Genomic DNA, 18,689 nt, shown 5'->3' with positions numbered 1-18,689 from the left:
TTTCTCTCTCTCCTTCCCACCACTGCGGCCGGGGCCACTTCCACCTTCCTCTCCCCACCATGGAATGAGCCCTGTGGGCAGATGCACCCTCCCCCCCAGTAAAAGACCCCTGCTAACTTGGCAAAGAGGCACCTTTTAATGTGGTGATTCTCTTTATTTAGCAGGGGGAGTAACTGGCCCTCTCCACCCCCAGCACAGTACCGCCAGTGACTGTTGCTGGTGTCCATCTTATGTTTCTTTTTAGATTGTGAGCCCTTCAGGGACAGGGATCCATTTTATTTGTTTGTTATTTCTCTGTGTAAACCGCCCTGAGCCGTTTTTGGAAGGGCGGTATAGAAATCAAATTATTAATAATAATTAATTAATAAAAATAGTGAAGATCACTGGTTGTAGCAGGTGAAGAAAAGTATGGGTTTTGGAGCAGCCAAGACCTGTGTTCCAAGACACATGTGAACTATATATGTTAGACTGCATTTTTATTCCATCCAAGGAGCTCAGAGTGAACTAAATGGGTTCTCCATTCTGTTTATACTCACAACTGCCCTCCAAAGTAGGTAATACTGAGAGAGAGCGAATCCCTCCAGCCACTTCTCCGTAGAGTTCCTGACTGAGCAAAACTGTCAAACTGCCCCTCCTCTCAGTCGGATTTCAACTAGCTACCCACTACACCACACTGTCAGTAGATTCTTGATTACACTGTCTCTTCTATCTCAGCATGTTGGTGCAGCTTCTCTTGTTATGGATTGCCTATAATCTGATGACTTTTCACACTTCACAATTTACACACAGTTACATTTAGATTAGATGTCAGCTACATCAGGAAATGGGTATGCCAAGCTCCAGTTCCAGAAAGAACACTCACCTCTATGCGAGTTTGTGGGCAGTAGGGTATTGTACTGTCAAGTTAAAAATACAGAAAATCCTGAGGGGAAAAGCTTATACAAAAATACTGCATAGTGGGCAGAAGAAAGATGGCAGAGAAAGGGAGAGAGCATGCACCAGTCTGGTGGCAACATGAAATAAAGAAAGCATGCTTGTGTTGGGCAGGAAGAGAGAGGGAGTGTGTGATGCCTGAGGGGAGCAGAGGCAGGGGTCACCAGTGGGACAAAAAATCAGGGGCAGCACAATGAAAAACAGTAGTTGAAATAATTCTCCTGGAGGTTTTTTTTTTTTGAAGAAATTCTGAATATAATCATGTTTTGACTTACTGTTTAATACTCAGATTAATTAAGATTAATACTCAGTCAAATCAATAATTCCAAAATGACATAATGCCAAAGAAAAGCAGAAGATCCTTCTCAGATTTAGATTTATTATGATTCTAATTTACCATATATGGTACTTCTCTCATAAAATGAATGTTAGAAGTTGAAATCCTACAAACTTCAAACAATTGTTTTATTTCCCTTTTGCAATTACATCTATTTTATTTCCTGAACTTTCCTAGAACTCTTAATCTATGCAAAATGACTGCATGGTCAGTGACAGGCTTTGGGACTCTTTTAATAATAATAATAATAATAATAATAATAATAATAATAATAATGCAACAAGAACTAAAGCAAAAAATAACTGAGCACATGAAACAAACAACCACCAGGGTTCGACTTCCAGCTCTAAAAACAGTTGCCAAAAAACAACTCGCTCAGGCATTAAAAGATGTCAATTCTGCACTTGCAGACATAACAACCAATATTTGCAAGAAACAAACCAACTAATGTACAGTGCAGCAACAATAATAGCACAAGAGCTCGGATATAAGATCAGTGGACCTGTAAAAAAAGAAAGCAGTACATCACCTAAATGGAAGATTAGATTAGAAAATAAAATCTCCAGGCTTAGATCAGATGCTAGTAAATTGAAAGATATGAAAGACAAGAAGCTGAAGAATGAAAACACCAAACAGTATCTGATCCAAAAATACCACCTAGAGTCAAGGAAAATTAGAGAAGTCCTGGAAATAATAAAGCAGCAAATAACAGCAGTGTCAAAGAAGATTAGCAGATACGAAGCCAGAATTACACAACACAGGCAGAATCTCCAATTCCAGTTGAATCAGAGACGTTTCTACCAAAGCATAGAAGGAGAAACTCCAAGAAACCTAGAAACACCAAATAAAGAAGAAACAGTGCAATTCTGGGGGAAATTATGGGACAATCCAATAGATTATAATAAAAAAGCAGGCTGGATGAAAGAGGTCAAAAAATGTAACCAACAAATGCAAGATCTAATAATAACACCAGAATTAATAAGTGAAAGAGCAAAGAAAATTAAAAATTGGACTGCACCAGGCGACGATGAACTGCATGGCTTTTGGCTTAAACACCTAACAAGCCTTCATAAACAACTATCAAAACAGTTCAATCACATTTTGCAAGGAGGTGATATTGAACAATGGCTAACAACTGGGAAAACTCATCTCATCATGAAAGACCCAGCAAAAGGTGCAGTTCCAAGTAATTATAGACCAATAACATGCCTGCCAACCATGTTCAAATTATTAACTGCAATAATAGCAGATGAAGTGATGCAACACTTATTAACTAACAAACAGCTTCCAGTTGAACAGAAAGGAAATTGCCCAGAGGCACAAAAGACCAGCTGCTGATTGACAAAATGATCTTAGAAAACTGCAAGAGAAGAAAAATAAATCTAAGTGTTGCATAGAATGACTACAAGAAAGCCTTCGATTCATTGCCTCACACATGGATACTAAAATGTTTAGAAACAACTGGTGTCAGCAAAAACATTCAGATATTTATAAAAAAAGCAATGAGCATGTGGAGTACACAGTTAACAATCAATGGTGAGACACTTGGACAGGTTAGCATTTGAATAGGCATTTTCCAAGGGGACTCACTATCCCCTCTGTTGTTTGTAATCGCCATGACCCCACTTTCACAAATACTAAACAATACAGGCCTCGGATACCAAACATCTAAAACATCAAGTCAAATCAACCATCTGCTATACATAGACGATCTGAAGTTGTATGGAAAGTCCCAGTCAGAAATTGAATCACCGCTAAACACTGTCCGTATATTCAGTAGTGATATAGCAGTGGAGTTTGGACTAGGCAAGTGTGCTGCATTAATAATGAAAAGAGGAAAAACAACAAAAACAGAAGGGATAGAACTGCCCAATGGAAGCAAGATCAAGAACCTGGAAGAGAAAGAACATTACAAATACTTGGGCATTCTCCAGGCTGATAACATCGCACACACTGAAGTTAAAAGAAAAATTGGAAGTAAAAACATCAGAAAAATCCTCAAGTCCAAACTCAATGGCGGGAACACCATACAAGCCATAAACACCTGGGCTACACCGGTTATCAGATACACTGCAGGAATAATAGACTGGACCCAGGCAGAGCTAGAGATGCTGGATCGTAAGACCAGGAAAATAATGACCATCAATCATGCTCTGCACCCCCGCAGTGATGTAGATAGGCTATACCTCCCTCGCAGCTCAGGTGGAAGAGGAATGCTGCAAGTCCATCAAACAGTAGAGGAGGAGAAAATAGGCCTTGAAGAATATATCAAGGCCAGTGAAGAAGATGCACTTCAAATGGTCAATAACGAGAAACTATTCAACACCAATGAAAGAAAGCAGGCCTTCAAGAAAGAACAAGTCAAAAACCGAGCAGAAAAATGGAAAAAGAAACCCCTGCATGGTCAATATTTGCACAATATAAGTGGAAAATCAGACATTACCAAGACCTGGCAATGGCTTAAGAATGGCAACTTGAAGAAAGAAACAGAGGGTTTAATACTGGCTGCACAAGAACAGGCACTAAGAACAAATGCAATAAGAGCAAAAGTGGAAAAATCAACCACAAACAGCAAGTGCCGCCTTTGTAAAGAAGCAGATGAAACAGTGGACCACCTAATCAGCTGTTGTAAAAAAGATCGCACAGACTGACTACAAACAAAGGCATGACAAGGTAGCAGGGATGATACACTGGAACTTCTGCAAAAAATACAAGCTACCTGTAGCCAAAAATTGGTGGGACCATAAAATGGAAAAAGTTGAAGAAAATGAAGATGTAAAAATATTATGGGACTTCCAACTACAAACAGACAAACATCTGCCACACAATACACCAGATATAACTGTAGTTGAGAAGAAAGAAAAACAAGTGAAAATAATCGACATAGCAATACCAGGGGATAGCAGAATAGAAGAAAAAGAAATAGAAAAAATCACCAAATACAAAGATCTACAAATTGAAATTGAAAGGCTGTGGCAGAAAAAGACCAAAATAATCCCAGTGGTAATTGGCGCCCTGGGTGCAGTTCCAAAAGACCTTGAAGAGCACCTCAACGCCATAGGGGCCACAGAAATCACCATCAGCCAATTACAAAAAGCAGCTTTACTGGGAACAGCCTATATTCTGCGACGATATCTATAACCATTGACAATAAAATTCAGCCATCCCAGGTCCTTGGGAAGGACTCGATGTCTGGATAAAACAAACCAGTCAACACCACCTGTCTGACTGTGTAAACAAGAAATAATAATATAATAATGGGCCCAGGCGCAGAGCATCTGCGCCTCTAGCTGGACTCAGCCGTTCCCCGCCGTCTGGGGACTGGGGGCAGAGCCAGCCGTGCCGCCACCGCCGGCTCCCTCTGCCTCACCCCGCCACCATGCCGCCGCCTCCTTCTCCCTCCACACACCCAGAGAGTGGTGCTGTGGGCGGGCGGGCCGAGAGTGCCGCCTCAGGCGGGCGGGCCGAGAGTGCCGCCTCAGGCGGGCGGGCCGAGAGTGCCGCCTCAGGCGGGCGGGCCGAGAGTGCCGCCTCAGGCGGGCGGGCCGAGAGTGCCGCCACTGCGGACGTCCGGGCCAAGAGTGCCGCCGCGTCCTGGCCCGCCGCCTTGCCTCCACAGCCGCCCAGCCAGCCATTCTCCTGGGTGTGCCGCCAGGACCAATCAGGCGCCCCCTGCAGCTCAGCCAATTAGCTGGGCTGCCGGGACACATTTTCCCTGGGCACACCCAGGAGAAATACGGTATATATATATATAGATTCAATTTCTATACCGCCCTTCCAAAAATGTCTCAGGGCGGTTTACACAGAGAAATAACAAACAAATAAGATGAATCCCTGTCCCCAAAGGGCTCACAATCTAAAAGAAACATAAGATCAACACCAGCAACAGTCACTGAAGATATTGCGCTGGTGGTGGATCGGGCCAGTTACTCTCCCCCTGCTAAATAAAGAGAATCACCACATTAAAAAGGTGCCTCTTTGCCAAGTTAATCATGCCTTTGTTACAATGAACAGGGTAAAATCATAATACCATGTTCTCTGCATCCTATCCCCCCCCCAAACCCCATTCCTTATCAACAGGGTTTATTTTATTTCTAAATTGTGCAGCAAAATCTGGGGGATGGTGGCAAGAGCTCCTCCCACCTCCCAAGTTATGTGAAGTTGGGGGCTCACTCAGAGCAGGCACGCTGGAGGCACTGCAGGCCAGGCAGGATTAGAAGAGAGGGTGGTGGAAATGCTCCTTACCCGGGCCCACCTTCCTCCCACATGAGGCCTGAATTCGGCCCAATCGGCCTCATTTGGGAGGTAGGCGGGCCCAGTTATTGAGCATTTCCACTGCCTTCTCTCCGAGTCCCGCCTGACCTGCAGTGCCTCCAGCGTGCCAGTCTCCAGCGCACCCAGCCTGAGCGAGCCCCCAACATCACATCGTCTGGGAAGCAGGAGGAGCTCTCGCCACCGTCCCCGCTCCGCCGCTGTGTAGCAGCAGCTTTAAAAATTAAAAAATACCTTTTTTTAAAGTCAAAGAGCAGGAGAAATTGAGTCCCAAATGGGTCGAGCATTTCGCTGCAGGGCCTCAGGACGTCCCATGTAGTGCGGGACAGCTGGCAACCCTACTGGGGAGCCACACATTGCTTTGTACCCACCTTACACTACTTTCTGTCTTCCTTCTCCTCTCTGCTCTTTCTCTATTCCTTTTCTTCCCCCCTTTTCTCTCCCCTGCTTGCCCTGCCACTTAAAGTAGCTAAATTCACTACTTTTTACACTAAAATACACTCAGGGAAAGATTGCTCTCTTTTTTTGGAGAAGAGGGAAGTATTCTTAGAAGAAATTCTGAACATACCTGCCAATACCAGATTTTGCATGGACAATCCTGCTATTCTTCCCTTTTCCTCTTTCCCTTGCAGAGATGTTGCTAGCTACTTAAAAGATCCAGGGCTTGGGCCAACAGCTTCCCCACAGTTTGATAATTAAACTCTTGCATGCTCTCTTAAAGATACCCTGATCAAGATGATCAGGGGCCTAGAGGACCTTTCTTACGAGGCAAGACTACAACACCTGGGGCTTTTTAGTTTAGAAAAAAGACGACTGCGGGGAGACATGATAGAGGTCTATAAAATCATGCATGGTGTGGAGAAAGTGGAGAGAGATAGATTCTTTTCCCTCTCACACAACACTAGAACCAGGGGTCACTTCATGAAAGTGATTGCCAGGAGGTCTAGGACCAACAAACGGAAGTACTTTTTCACACAATGCGTGATCCACTTGTGGAACTCTCTGCCACAGGATGTGGTGACAGCCAACAACCTGGATGGCTTTAAAAGGGGTTTGGATGACTTCATGGAGGAGAGGTCTATCAATGGCTACTATTCAGAGGGCTGTGGGCCACCTCCAGCCTCAAGGGTGTGCCTCTGAGTAACAGTTGCAGGGGAGCAATGGCAGGAGAGAGGGCACGCCCTCAACTCCTGCCTGTGGCTTCCAGCGGCATCTGGTGGGCCACTGTGCGAAACAGGATACTGGACTAGATGGGCCTTGAGCCTGATCCAGCAGGGCTGTTCTTATGTACCCAAAACTCTCCTCCCCACTAGTTTGCTTCACCCTAAAAATGCATCTCCTTTTTCTCCTGCATCAGATTTCTCCTGCAGTCAATTCGCACAGTTGAGAACCAGTTTGGTGTAGTGATTAGTGTTATGACTAGGGTTGGGGGACTTGTGTTCCCCATTCAGTCATGAAACTCAGTGTGGGACTTTAGCTGAGACACTCTCTCTCCCCCACTCCAAACCTGCCCCATAGGATTGCTGTGAGGATAAAAGTGGGGAGGAAGATCACGTACACTACCCTGACCTCTTTGGAGGAAGAACAGGATGTGTGCCATAATAAAATATATATATGATGACTTTTAGCCACATGCTCTCCAATCTTAAGCATGTAAGAAGTAAATTGAAATAGCTTTCTTACACCTACCACAGCAGCAAGCAATCCAGTTTGATCTCTTCTATTTACTACATTTCATTTAGAGAGCTCCTTCTTCTGTATGATCTCCATTGCACGTTGACGTCATTCAGAGAGATCCGTTTAGTTACCACCAGCATGACGGGTGGCGACTCGGAGCCGGGCCTTCTCTGTAGCTGTTCCTGGCCTATGGAATGCACTCCCGGCAGATCCTGGTAGTCTGGGCTCATTGTTGGCCTTTAAGAGAGCCCTAAAGACTCACTTGTTTGGCCTGGCCTTCCAAGGTTTTTAAATTAAAGTGTTTTCAATTGGATTTAAATGGCTCTGGACAGTTTTAGATTTGTTTTTCTTCTAGCCTGTGTTTTAATGCTATTTGTTGTAGTATTTTACCTGTTGTGCACCACCCAGAGCCTTTGGATGGGGTGGAAAAGAAATGTAAATAAAATAAAATTTGTCCAGAAGGGGACTCAGCACTTTATTGAAATCTCCTCCAAGGATAATGTCACAGTCATATACACAAATATGAGAAGAGAGAGCTATTTAAAAATTAGGATGCTCTGAATTTGGCCATAAATGTTGCAGAAGTTAAACAATTGACTCTAACCTTTGCTACATGGAATCCACCATTTCCATTAAGTATTGAGTCAAAAATAATTACGTGACACTATATGGTTTCTCTCCTGTGTGAATCTTATGGTGTGAAATCAGGCTCCTGCTGTGACTGAAGCCCTTCCCACACTCCAAGCATCTATATGGTTTCTCTCCTGTGTGTATCCTTTGGTGTGAAGTCAAGCTCGTGTTGATACTGAAGCTCTTGCCACACTCCATGCATCTATATGGTTTCTCTCCTGTGTGAATCCTTTGGTGTAAAGTCAGGCTTGTGCTGTGACTAAAGCTCTTTCCACACTCCAAGCATCTATATGGTTTCTCTCCTGTGTGAATCCTTTGATGTACATTCAGTTGTGCCCTTTGACGAAAGCCCTTGCCACACTCCAAGCATATATATGGTTTCTCTTCTTTGTGAATCTTTTTATGTACAGTGAGTTGTGCATTTTGACAGCTTTTTCCGCACTCTGAGCATGTATATGGTTTTTCTCCTTTGTGAATCCTGGATTGTGATTGTATGCAATTCACCATACTGAAAAGCAAGAGATCCATCCCTCTTCTTCTGTTTGACTAAAGGGCACAGCGTTTTCTCAACTACTTTCTCCTTTCTTCCCTGGATTGTGATTGTATGCAATTCACCATGCTGAGAAGCAGGAGATCCATCCCTCTTCTTCTGTTTGACTAAAGGGCACAGCGTTTTCTCGACTACTTTCTCCTTTCTTCCCTGGATTGTGATTGTATGCAATTCACCATGCTGAGAAGCAGGAGATCCATCCCTCTTCTTCTGTTTGACTAAAGGGCACAGCGTTTTCTCGACTACTTTCTCCTTTCCTCCCTGGATTGTGATTGTATGTAATTCACCATGCTGAGAAGCAGGAGATCCATCCCTCTTCTTCAGTTTGACTTCAGTTTTTATTCCTTGTTGTTCCCTCGTTGTCCTTCCAGCACCTCCCAACAATCTTCTCTGAGGCTTTTTCTCATTTTCACTCTCCCAGTTGTTACCTGCTGGTATCAAGAGAGATAACTGAGCAAGGCTGAAACAGTCAAGGGGCCTCACATCAATGAACAAGCCCCCGTTACGTGTCCTCTTGATGGGAGAAGAACACAGCCAGGCTGCTCTATATTACTGAGACACGGGTGGAGGCAGCCCAGGGCCAGCGATGGCGTTTTTGGTGTCATTGGTAAAGTATGATTTGGCATCCTCCAATTCAGAAGAGAAACGGGATACCTAGAATGAACTTTGAGAAGTCTTGACTTGGAAATCTAAATGAACACTATAACAAGCAGCTTCGAAAGAACTTTTACACATATCGAAATAAAAACAAACTTTTATATGCATCTAAACAATTATTTAGATACATATAAACATTTTTGCTTTTAATTTTTAGATACGTGTACAAGTTCATTCGAAGCTGCTTGTTTTTCTCTTTTTAATAACTTTGTTATTATTGCAATATGCTACACAAAGGTCTGAGCAATCTTCTGAGCTAGGAAGCACAGCTTTAAGGAAGGCAGAGGAGTGGGTCTCCCAATGGCTGCTACTCCATGACACAGCAGCAGTCAGACTTTGTCCCCTTGCCCTTCAACTGAAATGAGCACTGCAGGTTTCAAGGAGGGTTGGCAGCATGGAATTTGCAACTTAGGGAGCCAATGTGGTGTCATGGGTAAAGTGCTGGACTAGGACTGGAGAGACCCGAGTTCAAATCCCCCACTCAGTCCTGAAACTCACTGGGAGACTTTGGGTTAATCACTTTTCTCTCAGCCTAACCTACTGCACAGCATTGTTGAGGATATAAGCATAACTGTGTAAAGTACTCTGGGTTCCTTGGAGGAAGAGTGGAATATAAACGCAAATAAGTAAATACATCTGCCACCATTTTCATCCAAGAAGGAATGCTATGGAACAGGAAATAGTTGTTTTGGCTGGAGGAGAGGAGCACCTGTGACTCCTGAAGGGCAAGGGCAATTTTACTCCTTACACGATTTAACCCATAAGGTTGTACAGTTAGCTTTGTCACATTTTAAACCTTTTTGTTATGTTATGCAGAGCAGTATGACCAGAGTCCTCCACGGAAATACTGCGGGTGATAATATAAGGCCGGAAAGGAAATGTGTTAGTAGGGACATGCTATCACCCTCCTGATTGTAACACTGAGGGTGAGCTGGAGTTGGAGAAGGAAATCAGGGAGGCATCAGACAGAGACAGAGCTGTAATAATGGATGACTTCAATTACCCACACATAGACTGGGTAAATTCACATGCAGGTAATGACAAAGAGGCCAGATTTCTAGATATGCTAAATGACTGTGACTTGGAACACCTGGTCATGCAACCGACCAACTTGAAGGCGGCCTTGGGCATCTCGCACCAGGTCCTGAGTGGTGCTGTGAGATCTCAGTGTCATAGGGAACCACTAGGGAACCACATAGGGAACCACTAGGGAACAGTGACCATAGTGTGATCCAATTCAGCATATATGCAAGCAAAGAATTGCCAAGGAAATCTAAAACAGATATTTTGGACTTCAGAAGAGCAAACTTCTCTAAAATGAAAAGTTTGGTGAAAAGAAAGCTGAGAGGGAAAATCATGTGTGGAATGAGTTTTGTTCTGGGTGGCAATATCAAATCAGTGTGCGCACATGGATTCAGACTGGGGCCTTCCGGATTCAACCTGAGCAGGATCTAAAATTAACTGAGTGGACATAAACAAAATTGTGAGCGCACACACACACGCATGCATGCCTTAGAGGAAACACTGACTATAAACCCAGGATTTCTTGCTCTTTGCAGAGGTATCAGATTGCTCTTTGCATTGCCTAGAATGATGTAAACTGGAATCATTGGGACAGTCGCAAAAAAGTGGCTCAGTCCCTGTGTGTTTGTTTGTTTTTATTAAATTGCAATTTTAGCCAGCTTGGCATGCATTCTCTTTTCTGGCTCCCGGGGGATGTTTATTATAAGAGAGTGTTTATTCTTTTTCAAAGCCCCAATATCCCAGACAAACTTCACAATTATCTGGGTAAACGTGGCATTGTGCTAAAACAAATGTTCAAGGACAGCCCTAGATTTTCCTTGCATCAACTGATGACTCGTTATATTGCAGGGAGAGAGAGATTTAGCCACTCAAGAGGCTATCTATCGTTCATCTAACCGTTCAATTTAACCGTTTTGAGAGAGAGAGAGAGAGAGAGAGAGAGAGAGAGAGAGAGAGAGAGAGCGCGAGAGCGCCCTGCTTCCCCAGACTGACACCTGTCCACTTGTCCCTTGGCTGAAGGGGCCACTGGCCTTTGGTCCAGAGAACCGATTCCACGCTGTGGCCACCCACCCTCCATGACCCTCCGTTTTGCTGACCAGAGTTTGCTTTTGCTAAATGGATCTCCAATCATCTTCCTTCCAGCCCAGGGACAGTATGAAGGAGGACAAGTATAATCCCCACCACTAAGCCGCCGAAACCACTAGATCCATCCCTGTCCTTTCTCCCCAGTTCCCTAAGAACTGAAACCACAGATGCAGACTAGTTGACTCACTAAAGGCTTTTCTGGCAGTCCTGCAGATAGGACACCTTCTCATATTTCTTCCAGGATTCCCCTCTTGTTTCTCAGATTGGTCTACTCTTTACTAACTAAAATCAGAGTCCCAGGACCACTGCGCCCTCTAACACAGAGGGACCGCATGCTCCCAAGGGTTTCTGCCCACTTGACGAGAGCATCTGAGGGGCCTCTGCTCCGGGTGCCAACAATGAAGGAAGCCAGGTTGTCGTGCACTCGGGACAGGGCCTTCTCTGTTGCTGCCCCCAGGCTTTGGAATGCTCTCCCAGTGGCCATTCGCTCCTCAGACTCCGTCAGTTTTCAGGCAGCTGGTTAAATCTGGCTTTTTATCCAGGCCTTTACTTGATTGTTTTATTGCTGCTTCTGTGTGTTTTTATCCATGTATAGTTTTTGTATTTGTATATTGTATATTTTAATATCAGATTGTTTTTATATTTTTCGCTAAATACTTTTAATTCATTTTTATTATGTGTTTTAACTTTTGGAAACCGCCTTGTGATTGTTTTTAATGAAAGGCGGTATATAAATCTAACAATAAATAAATAAATAACAGAGAGGCCCAGATGTTGTCGTCTACAACTCCCAGCATCCACAGCTGCAATGGCCTTTGGCTGGGAAATGTGGGAGTTGTAGTCAACAAGATCTGGGAATCCCTGTTAGAGGGAACAGCGCCTACGACTCCATTCGCCAAAACAATGCTCACCAGCCAGCTCTTCTCCAGTCGGTTGGCTCTGAGCAGAGGAAGAGGCCCGCCACCAATAAATGCCGGTGACTGACTCAGGGAGCCAGCACAGACAAGGACATTGCTGCGGCAGGTCATCCATTGGTTTGGGGTGAGAGTCCATCAATATGCCAATGATACTCCATGGTATAGTGCCAGCCCAGGCCACTCCAGAGATGCCATTTCTGTGCTTGCCCATTATCTGGTGGCTGTCAGAGTCTGGATGGGCCAAAACAGGCTCAGACCTAATCCCTCCAAGTTGCTTGTGCTTACTCCTTGATCTGGCCAATTGACGAGTCTGAGTCTCTCCTTGGACGGGGTGGCGCTGCCCCTGAAGGAGGTGGTCCACAACCTGGGGGTCCTCTTGGACTTGCGGCTCCTGCTTGAGCAGCTGGTGGAGACCGTAGCCAGAAGTGCCTTTGCCCAGCTTCGGCTGGTCCGCCAGTTGCGGCCCTATCTCGACTGGCAGGCCCTGGCAATGGTAACTCATGCCCTCATCATCTCTCATCTGGATTACTGTAATGCACTCTACCTGGGGTGGCTTTTGAAGAAGACCCAGAAGCTTCAGTTGGTCCAGAATGAAGCAGCCTGGCTACTTATGGGCGCTAGGAGATATGATAGTGTGACACCTCTCTTGCAGTCGCTGCATTGGTTACCTGTTTGTTTCCAGGTCCAATTCAAAGTGCTGGTTCTCACCTTTAAGAGTGCTGGTTCTCACCTTACCTGCAGGACTGCCTCTCCCAGCCAGTCCTGTCCCATCCTGTGAGATCTTCTCAGGAGGCCCTTCTCTCAGTCCCTGGTCTCAGAGAGGTCCGTAGCACTAGGGCCTGTGGAAGAGCTTTCTCGGTTGCCGCCCCTTCACTTTGGAATTCTCTTCCCTACTCCCAGTTTGTTCTGCCTCCTCCCTTTCAGAATTTAAGATCTTATTGAAGACGTTTCTTTTCTGCCAAGTATTTGCCCCTTAAGTCTCTCTCTCTCTTTTAAATTCCCGGATGCTGTTCTTGCCTTGCACACTGCCCTGAGTCTGTGGACTGGATGGCATATTTATTAATTATTATTTATTTACACAGTCAGACAGGTGTTATTGACTGGTTTGTTTTAACCAGATATCAAGTCCTTCCCAAGGACCTGGGATGGCTGAATTTTATTGTCAATGTTGTTGCTGTTATAGATATCGTCGCAGAATATAGGCTGTTCCCAGTAAAGTTGCTTTTTGTAATTGGCTGATGGTGATTTCTCTCTAGCTCTCTTTTTTAAAATCTCGGATGCTGTTCTTGCCTTGCACACTGCCCTGAGTCTGTAGACTGGGTGGCATATTTATTATTATTATTATTATTATTAATCAGCATCATCTACTCAGGAGGTGGTGTCAATGTGAAGCAGGGATGTGCACAAGCCAGTTCACTGCCTCCTCTGGGAAGCACTGAACCAGTTCAGACACCAGTGTTTGAGCCTGCTCAATGGGGCAGAGAATGGTTCCCTTAAGGAGCCGGTAAGGAAGTCCGTTCCGGCTCCTTAAGGGAACCGTTCCCCACCCCACCAGCCTGTGCGCGAATGGCTCATGAACATCTCTAGTGTGAGGCCAATAGAAAGTTTGTGGGCACAAGAAAAATCACTCCGCTTGCCTTCTACGGATGAGCTCTATGCCGTGCAGCACCCATTAAAAATCCCTTCTCTCCTTTTCCTCATCAACCATCATTTCTAACAAAGCCTCCCTTGTTTCTGCCTCCCTTTGTGCTTTCTCCCTCTCCACACCATCTAAGCGTTTGCTCCCCCACTATGGAATAAATACACCTGTCCAGTGAAAACTCAGCTGCAGTTAATTCTTTCCTCATAGTCAGATTATTATTGGAGACTACACTGAATTGAAGACTACACTTATTGAAGATATACACTAACTGAACACACTATCTACCCATGTACAAAATTGGTTCAAAGCCTTCAGTCAGGTGCTTGGCTTAAATGGGGACCCTCCTCTGGTGGCAGGAAATTCACAGGACTTGACTTGCAATCTGTTGCTCAGGGTGAGTTCGGTTACACAGCTGAGAGGAGAAACCTTCTCCAAGGATCAGTCTCTGCATGGATCCCAGATCTCCCATGCTCAAGACTGTCAGACCCATTAGGGGAGGGGCCATAGCTGAGTGGCAGAGCACCTGCAGAAGGCATCCATTTCAGTCTCTGGCAGCATCTCCAGGTAGGACTGGGGAAAACCCCATCTGTAACCCTGCAAACCTGCTGCCCGTCAGTGCAGAGAACCATGGGCCTATGCTGTGACCCCAAATAAAGCTGCTTCATATCTTCAGAGACTGCCTGATGAAATTTCCTTGGGGTTCCGTTTTATTTCTTGTATTTTTATCCCACATTTCCCCTACTGCGTGCCTCCATTTTGATCCTCACAAGAAGCCTGTGAGGAAGGTTAGCCTGAGAGATTATTGGCTGGCTCAAAGCCACCCAACGAGCTTCATCCCTGAAGAGTATTTGATCCCAGATCTTCAAGATCGTTAACACTCTGGCTGCTATAGCACACTGGTTCTCTGGCCCACATTTGGCTGAACCCAGGTATCTGCACCTTGCTCTCACCAACTTTAACAAACCAGACCCATCTCTCTCTTCCTCTTCCAGTCTCCCCTTTAGCGAAAAAGAGGGAGCCTTACCCAGAGAGGACACAGTCTCATAATTCTCCTCCATGACTGCCCTGTGCAGGGCTACTTGGTCCGGATCCAGCAGAGCCCACTCCTCCTCTGTGAAATGCACGGCCACCTCCTCAAAGGTCACCGGACCCTGGAAGAAGAAGAAAATGTTTCCTCCCTCACAGACCATGTAAGGGTGCTTTCCCTTCCAAGCACAATCCAAATGGGCAGTTAAGGTAAGCTGGTAGGAGCAGGGCAGGAAAGATTCCCCTGCAGTGTCATTCATTCTATTTATATACTTTTCACAAAAACCTTCAAAGGGGTTTACATAGCAAATAAAAAGAAATGGAGAGGAAAGGTGCTCTGTCTCAAAAGTGCTCCAGTTGTTACAAATATAAAAATAGACACAAAGAAGACAGCAGCCGCCGCCGCCACTGGAAAAGACACTAGCCTACAACAAAGGGGCAAATTACTGTCCTCCTGTTCAATATTTGACAGACAACCCTTTCAAAGGCTCTTTCCTTGCCCAGTTAGCCAGATTAAAGCCTTCACAGCCCTCCTAGCCAGATGTTCTGACAGAGGCCAAAGGAAAGAGAGATGCTTTTACACGCAGGGGGACGTGGGGAAGACAAAGGTGGACTATTCACTCCCTGTCCTCTTCCTCCCCCAGTGACCCCTCCCCTACCTGATCTGGTTGCACTGAAGCCTCTTCTGCTCCACCAGCAAGAAGAGATGGCCGAGAATCCATGGGCAGAGTCATTCCAGTACCTGCAAATTACACAAGAGTGATGGAAATATCCCATGTTAGTGAATGAAAGAGAGAGACAAGTATAGTTTTTAAAAAACTAAAAGTCTTCATGTTGGCTTAGTACACACTTCAAAATATGGACTCTGATGCATATGGCATAACTCAATTTATTTTTAAAATGTGGGAGAGGCTGGAGAAAAAAGTGTTCCCCCAACCCATGCAAACAGCCAAAACAAATGCTCAGGGGACCATGAAAGCAGGGCTAGGAGTTAAGGTGGCCTCCCGCCATCACGTATATCTGACAATCAAGGGGGCGAGTGATGAAAGGAGAAAGAGGGCAGGGAAAGGCCTGAGGGGAGTGTTGCAGGGGTCATTCCCTCTCTGGGTGAATTTCTGCAAGCCAAGATGGGTAATGCCAGCACACGTCCAGGTCTTCCCCTTCCAGAAAAGGCAGGCAAATGCTAGGACTTGTGGCGGGTGGCCGTCCTGCCTGGAGGCTGCAGAGCAAATCCTTCCGTCTGGGGTGGCGGGTCACCCAATGGAACAGCCTTGCCACTCATCTGCCCAAACCAGTCCTCCCCTCTGAGGATGCTCCTGGTCTTAGCCCCCCTTGAACTCCATTGAGTGCAGCACTGTAGAAAACCCAGACCATCATGACAAAACACATTGATGGAGACACAGAAATACATTTGGGGCTGAGTATGTGAAAAGTCTCTTTCCTACAGGCCAAATCCTCTAACCTGGGGGGTAGGGATCCACACAGCACAGCATCCTTGACATCCATCTGCCCAAATAATTTCTTCCCTCCCCTCCTGCAAGATCCGCCTAGACAGTGTGGTCTAGACATTAGTCTCAGCTTAAATTTATATCAGGGACAGTCAAACTATCACCTAAGATGGAAACTAGGCCTGTTCATAGAGCAGGAGGTTCTTTGGAGAACTCTGAACCTTTGTCTCCAAGGATGGGGTGCTTATGCTGAAAGAATGCTGACAGAGAATGACTATATTTGGGAATAATGTTCCTGTGCTGTTCTCCTAGAAATGCTGACAGAGACGTTTCTGAAACTGTGTTCAAGATGCTGTACTAAACTTAAGGCCGTTTCAGCCTGATTTCTGCAATAATCATGCTAATTAATGAATATCTATATTGTTACCTGAGCTGGTAAGGTTGATGTAACACCAAGATATTAGAGATGGTTGCTAATAAGTATCAATACGGTAATTTTGCATCTTTCTCTAAATGCACACACACACACACACACACAAATCTCATCTTTCGAGCTGCAAAATGCTGACTTTAGCTGCATTGAGAAACTCAGAGATAGCAAAATTCATGCTGTCTTTCAAGGATAGTAGCTGCAGAGAATAAGAGGCTGTGAAACTGGCAGAAGCAATGCTTTTTGCAGTGATAAGACAGTAGAGTTCTGTGTGAAAGACCTTTTTCAGAAGGGAGCGGAAGGAGCAGCTTTCCTCTGAAACAGCATGAGCAAAATGGCTAAAAAGCGAGAGACAGATTTTTGAAAGGAAGAAGGGCTTCTTGGCTTTGACTTCCGCCTCCTTTGGATAGGTGCTATGGAACATGATGCAAAAGAAGACAGTTGTGAGCCAGGCCTGATCCACAGCACGGAGTTTCTGTTTGTGATTTCTGCTGAAGGGCAGAATTCAGAGTAGAGATTTACCTTGTACCTGATCCTGTGGTTTTTCCGGGCCTACGCTCTCAAAAGCTCTGAGACCCTCCAACATCCGTGGCCAACTTCCAGCAAAACCAGCCCCGAGGCTAGCCCCAAGCCTGGTAATATGAACTTGGGATAAGGATCTTAATTTGGGACACTGGAATTTGGCTGTTCTGTCTCTGCTGTGACAGAGAGAGATCTCGAATCAGTCTTTGGAATACTGATCAAGTATCTATCTTTTGGGTTAGATATTTCAAATTCACCCTGTTACATTTAAGAGCTGTGATAGGCACATTATTGACACCGGGTTTCACACACATAATACGCACACAGAAACAAGGTCTTCTGAGTCCAAAACACCCCCGTTGGGCACAATAACAGCGCCTTCTGCTTGGCATCCAATGCAGCCCTCTCTGCCTCAGAAAAACAAGGAGGAGTCAATGACAACAGTCCTGGAATCTGAAAGAGACAGAAGAGATCCCAGACAAGGAACAGGGAGAGGTACAGATTAGGACAGGAGCAATGGAGAACAAGGCCTGAGGAGGGGTGGGGTGGGAGGGTCATCTCCTGGAAGGATTCTCCAGTTGCCTTCTTGGACAACTAGTGGCTTCTTCCAGGATCTCCTGGCTCACATTCTAGGCCCGTTACAACTCCCAGGATGAACCGCTCTCTCACCTGCTGCTCTTCCAGCTGCTTCTTCTCCTCTGCCTGGCTCAGGAGGAAACCTTCTGCCAGAGCCACTGCCTGGGAACTGGTCTCCACTCTGCATTCTCTGACCCAGCTCTCCATCTCAGGGGGTAGGATGGTCAGGAACTGCTCCAGGACCACCAGGTCCAGGATCTGATTTTTTGTGTGTCTTTCTGGCATCAGCCACCTATGACAAAGGCTGTACAGCTGGTTGCAAACCTCTCGGGGCCCATCAACCTCTTGGTAGCAGAACTGCCTGAAGTGCTGCCGTTGTACATCCGAGTTCAGGTTGCCTCCGCTCAGGATTTTCTGTGTGGTCCTTTCCCAGAATCCCCCACTATTCTCAAGCTGGGTGGAATCAGGGCTTTTGCCTGCTTCAGAGCCACCAGAATCTCTCTCCCCCATCTTCAATCTGTGCTCCCAGGCAACCTCCAGCAAAAACTAAAGATTTTGTTTTCTCTTGAGGGAGCAATTTCTTTGACACACAGATTCTTCTTCATGGACTTCTCCCTATTCAAAAGAGAGAGAAATGTCAGGGGTGAGAGAGCAAGGCAGTGGGTCGGGGAGGAAAGAGGGTGGATCTAACCTTGAGAGCCACAGAACAAAGCCTTCAGTCTGCATTCCTTCCCTTTTGTTTGACCCTAACTCCCCCCCCCCATCTTGCTCCTCCCCAGAGGCCCCCTCCCACCACAGCTACACTGCTTCACTCTGCTGGAATTTTTAAATTCCTGATTTTCCCCAGTAGCCAGATTTTACTTATGAACTTATTGAGTTCTGACCAGCTATTTGCCCACTGCCCAGAAAGTGAAACACACACCAGAAATCATATTAACATTTTATTTAAAGGTCAAGTGTGCC

At 45.5% G+C, this 18,689-nt stretch overlaps 1 protein-coding gene across 3 annotated transcripts in view; it reads right to left on the bottom strand.

The window, feature by feature from the left end:
* Positions 1–18,689, bottom strand: part of LOC128347444 (zinc finger protein 420-like) — a 51,603-nt gene that overhangs the window by 17,601 nt on the left and 15,313 nt on the right. Inside the window, exon 7 of one of the 3 annotated variants that reach the window (XM_053302132.1) lies at positions 7,883–8,292. In XM_053302132.1, the coding sequence (XP_053158107.1) occupies positions 7,883–8,292 (410 nt within the window). Of the gene's footprint in view, positions 1–7,231; positions 7,863–7,882; positions 8,358–18,689 lie in introns of those variants that run through there. The other 2 variants (XM_053302133.1, XM_053302126.1) reach the window with 2 other exon arrangements.

The sequence above is a fragment of the Hemicordylus capensis genome, chromosome 2 (assembly GCF_027244095.1).
Source record: "Hemicordylus capensis ecotype Gifberg chromosome 2, rHemCap1.1.pri, whole genome shotgun sequence".
Classification (NCBI taxonomy): Eukaryota; Metazoa; Chordata; class Lepidosauria; order Squamata; family Cordylidae; genus Hemicordylus; species Hemicordylus capensis.
Note: the sequence above shows the minus strand (reverse complement) of the source record. Positions and strands in the feature narration are given on the sequence as shown.